General features: G+C 33.7%; 1 protein-coding gene and 1 pseudogene across 2 annotated transcripts in view; both read right to left on the bottom strand.

The window, feature by feature from the left end:
• The window catches only part of LOC100183328 (transient receptor potential cation channel subfamily V member 5), a 12,082-nt gene extending 11,098 nt beyond the window's left edge, over positions 1-984 (bottom strand). The window contains 2 exon segments of the mRNA XM_002131524.5: positions 474-595; positions 877-984. Coding sequence (XP_002131560.2) covers positions 474-595; positions 877-984 — 230 coding nt within the window.
• Positions 985-1,066: 82 nt separating this feature from the next.
• LOC100180978 lies at positions 1,067-1,746 on the bottom strand (annotated as a pseudogene). Its single transcript, XR_001975057.2, has one exon. The product of XR_001975057.2 is annotated as a dynein light chain roadblock-type 2 pseudogene (transcript).
• Between the last annotated feature and the right edge of the window lie 1,982 nt (positions 1,747-3,728).

The raw sequence follows: 3,728 nt of genomic DNA, 5'->3' as shown, positions 1-3,728 counted from the left end.
TGATCATAATTTAAAACTTCATAAAAAGCTCACAATTTGTTTTATATAAAAAAGTTGAAATTTTATAAAAAAAAAGGTGTATTAAAAACTTATATAAGCAAATAATTGCCGGAAGATTTCATTCAGATTTATAATATACCTTGCGGAAACAAGCAACAGCATATATTATATATACATACATAAAGTAACATACATGGTAACTCGTAAGCTGGCAGGAGATGTATGAAACAGAACACCCCTGCTATAATCACTGTCGTTTTCCCGCCACGCAAGTATAACGTAAGTTATACCCTATTCATTCATGAATTTTCTATTTCAAACATTCTGTTTTCTGCTACCAGGCATAGTGAGCCACTGATATATTGTTTTCTATTTCAATTTTGACAAAAATGCTGCAAAACTTTTCTAAAAAATATAAGTCCCCTAAAAATAGTCTATTTTTAGTGGGAATTTACACCCGACATTATTATTACCTAATAACTTTGTGCAGAGTTTCGTAGTCCTTGCTTTGAAATGCTTTGGACATTTCATCAACGAGAATCCCACGTCCTTCATCAGTGGAAACATTACCACCATCTGTGGGTGGTCGAACCAACTGTAGGAACATTAGTAGTTTTGGTTGTTTAGTAGACAAAAAACATTCAAAGAATTATAAAACTGTATCTTCCTCACGACTCCCATAAACCGTTGTTAATTGTTTAAAAATCAATTTATTTGGATATTATGTGCTAAAAGTGTCCTATTTTCCCCCACCCTACTATACTATTAGTTTTGTGTACTAGCTGTCTGTTTTAATGTAATACCTGTCTAAACTGACATATACACTGCACATGGTAGTGTGAAAAACAGATAATTGATTAAACTGAAGAGATTCACCTTAAATATTTCATGAGTAGCTTCTGACTGTTGCATCATTTTAGAAGTTGCTTGCATGGAGTTCACAGCATCTGGCAGGTCACCAACTTTTGCAACCACATTGCCCATGATTTTTCTTCAAATATTTCGTGACGCAAATATCAAATTTTTACATATAATTTTCGATACACCAGTGTTTTGCATTGCATAGTCTGAACACAAAATACAAACAATTTGAACATGCAAATGGAATTTAGCAGTTTACTAATTTTATTATTTATTATATATATAACATTTGTTAGTAAATGGCCATTTAAAAATCAAAAATTCTGCTTTGAAATGGGGGATTCGTTTTACAGCATACATTTGTAAACAACGCAGACAAACATTTATAACAATATAACTTAATACGAAAATAATATTTAATGCAACCATGCATTTGTTGGAAAATAGAACAATCAAAACAGTACATAAGGTATGGAGGGTAAATGCGGTAAAACTGAAAACTTTATTTTTGACCCATTTTAATCACTCCGATGGGTTTTGGATGACAATAAGAAGATATTCTTTATCGGGGGCAACCATAATTTCATGTTTCTTGGATCTGAGACGTAGGAAAATCAGATCATCTTGTGGGTCAATGTCCCGAATGGTGCTACGAGATTTGAGAGTAAGTTGATGAATTAAGCCAGCATATTGGACTGTGGTTGCATTATCTATAGTTGAACGAATCGGGATTCCTTCACAGTTAACGACTATGATACCAATGACGCCTTTGTGGCTCTGGATCCTTTTAATGGTCTCTTCTACCTCAGACATTATTGTTTTAATTGTTGATTTAACTTAGCAAAAATTTCGCTGGTATAAGTGCTGGAGAAAGCATAAGATTTTGTAGTTAATGATATTCCAAAGCTATAGTATCACAGTATTTCAGTATATACACCATAATGTTGTAAACGTATCTTGTATAATAATGCAAAATTTAGACTACCGTAATGCCACCAATACAGTTAACATAACTGTTTTACTACTTCAGTACAACAGAAAGTATACGCAGAGGAGCAAAATATTTTATACATCGCCGAAATAAAACGTTTAAAACAATAATAGTGACCACATATATGATTGCGCAGTCTTTCCTTTGTAACGGTTATTTCCCGTAGCAACTGATGGTCAGTAATAGAAACAAGAGATCAAAGATCTCATGCGTGAGCACGTTTAAAACTAATTATAATTAATCCTTTTACTGCAACGGTCGACTGAGCTCGATCAGAAAACAAACCCGAAGTAACCAACAAAGCGTGTAGTGAATTCCTTCGCTGAATTTTTTCTCTCTTATTATTGTTACGCGCCGCTTTAAGTGCGCCGCTCCTAATTAACATTCCTACGTTTCTACCGCATTTCTTAATTTGCCACGTTACTCAGTTTGCATGTGTTACTTGCCATTTGTACTGCAGTTAAGTTCGAGTGCGCGTTTAAGTTGTCTTTAACTACTTTAACTCTTTGTTTCTTTTAGGTTGCTATGAATCGTTTTAAGTTTGTTTAAACCTTATTTAATAAAGCTAATGAATCGTTTCAAAGCGGTTTTCAATTCCCATTGGTGGCTTTGGAGCAGTAGGTCGAATGCATTTATACATGTATTATAACTCATAAAGACTTATGATGTATGAGGATTGAGTAATTGGTAAAGAATATGTGTAAATACGCTTTGCACAACTCTAGTACCCTTGTTAACTTACATTAGTTAACCTTGTCTTCGCTTAAAAACGCTTGTTTTCATTTGGATAAACCGTAATTACGCATTGATTAGGTAATGTTAGAAGTTATAATTATTCATATGATGTTTAATTGTAAATAATGTGTTAATTGCGATTAATGATAATACGGTATAAGAGAAGTACATTTAATCCCCACTTAAATGGTAATAGTTTGATTCAGTTGTGAATCGTTGTGTGGATTTCTTATCTCACCAACACGTGTCCTCCCAAATTTCCAGACAGTGTTTTCGCTATGTTAAAGTACATGAGAAAAATAATCGTTAATTTATCGCTAATCATGAGCTTTTAAATCTAAAAATTAAGTCTAAAATTTTTAAATATATATTATGATTTGATTTCAATCAAGAGAATAAAGATAAACGCTACAACTAGGAATTGAGATAAGTTACAATTAGGAATTGAGATAAAAAAAAATCGCGTAAAAAAACAACGATCTATATGGCCACTAACGTGCTCAATAATACATTCAGAATTTATATTTTTACTTCCCGGGAAATTAAATTCATGACCATGCAACTAGTATGACCTTTTAACTTCTAACAAACTTTTATCATAACTTCTCATTAATCTCAAGGTCATTTCTCATCGTATGCTTTTGTTTGGCGCTGTGGCATGGTGATCCCCAAGTTTGCTTCTATATAGGTTTCAGATTTGATGTTCGGGGGTGTAACCGCTGTGGGTGTGTTTCCTTGCTCAAAACACTTAACGGCGATTGCTCAAACCCAGGTGCTCACAATGCATTGTTTAAATTGTCAGCCATACATTAAAAAGCAAACATTTTTTTTACTTCGTGGTAACTCGTAAACGGTCACGAAGTAATGGAAAAAACACCCTTGTCGTAGAAACTGTGAATGAATGAATGAATGAATGAATGAATGAATGAATGTAACTTACTTTATCCTCGCGTGGCCGGAAAACGACAGTCGTTATAACACGGGTGTGCACCTCGCGTCAGCTTACGAGTTACCAAGTATGTTACTTTGTGGGTAATTTTTTTGATTTTTTTTTTCATTTTTATGTATGGCTGTTAATTTGGACAACCCATTAGTGACCACTGGGTTGGAGCAATTGCCGTTAAGTGTCTTGCTCAAGGAC

The sequence above is a fragment of the Ciona intestinalis genome, chromosome 14, assembly GCF_000224145.3.
Source record: "Ciona intestinalis chromosome 14, KH, whole genome shotgun sequence".
NCBI lineage: Eukaryota > Metazoa > Chordata > Ascidiacea > Phlebobranchia > Cionidae > Ciona > Ciona intestinalis.
The sequence above is the reverse complement of the archived record's forward strand: the minus strand, read 5'-3'. Positions and strand labels throughout refer to the sequence as shown.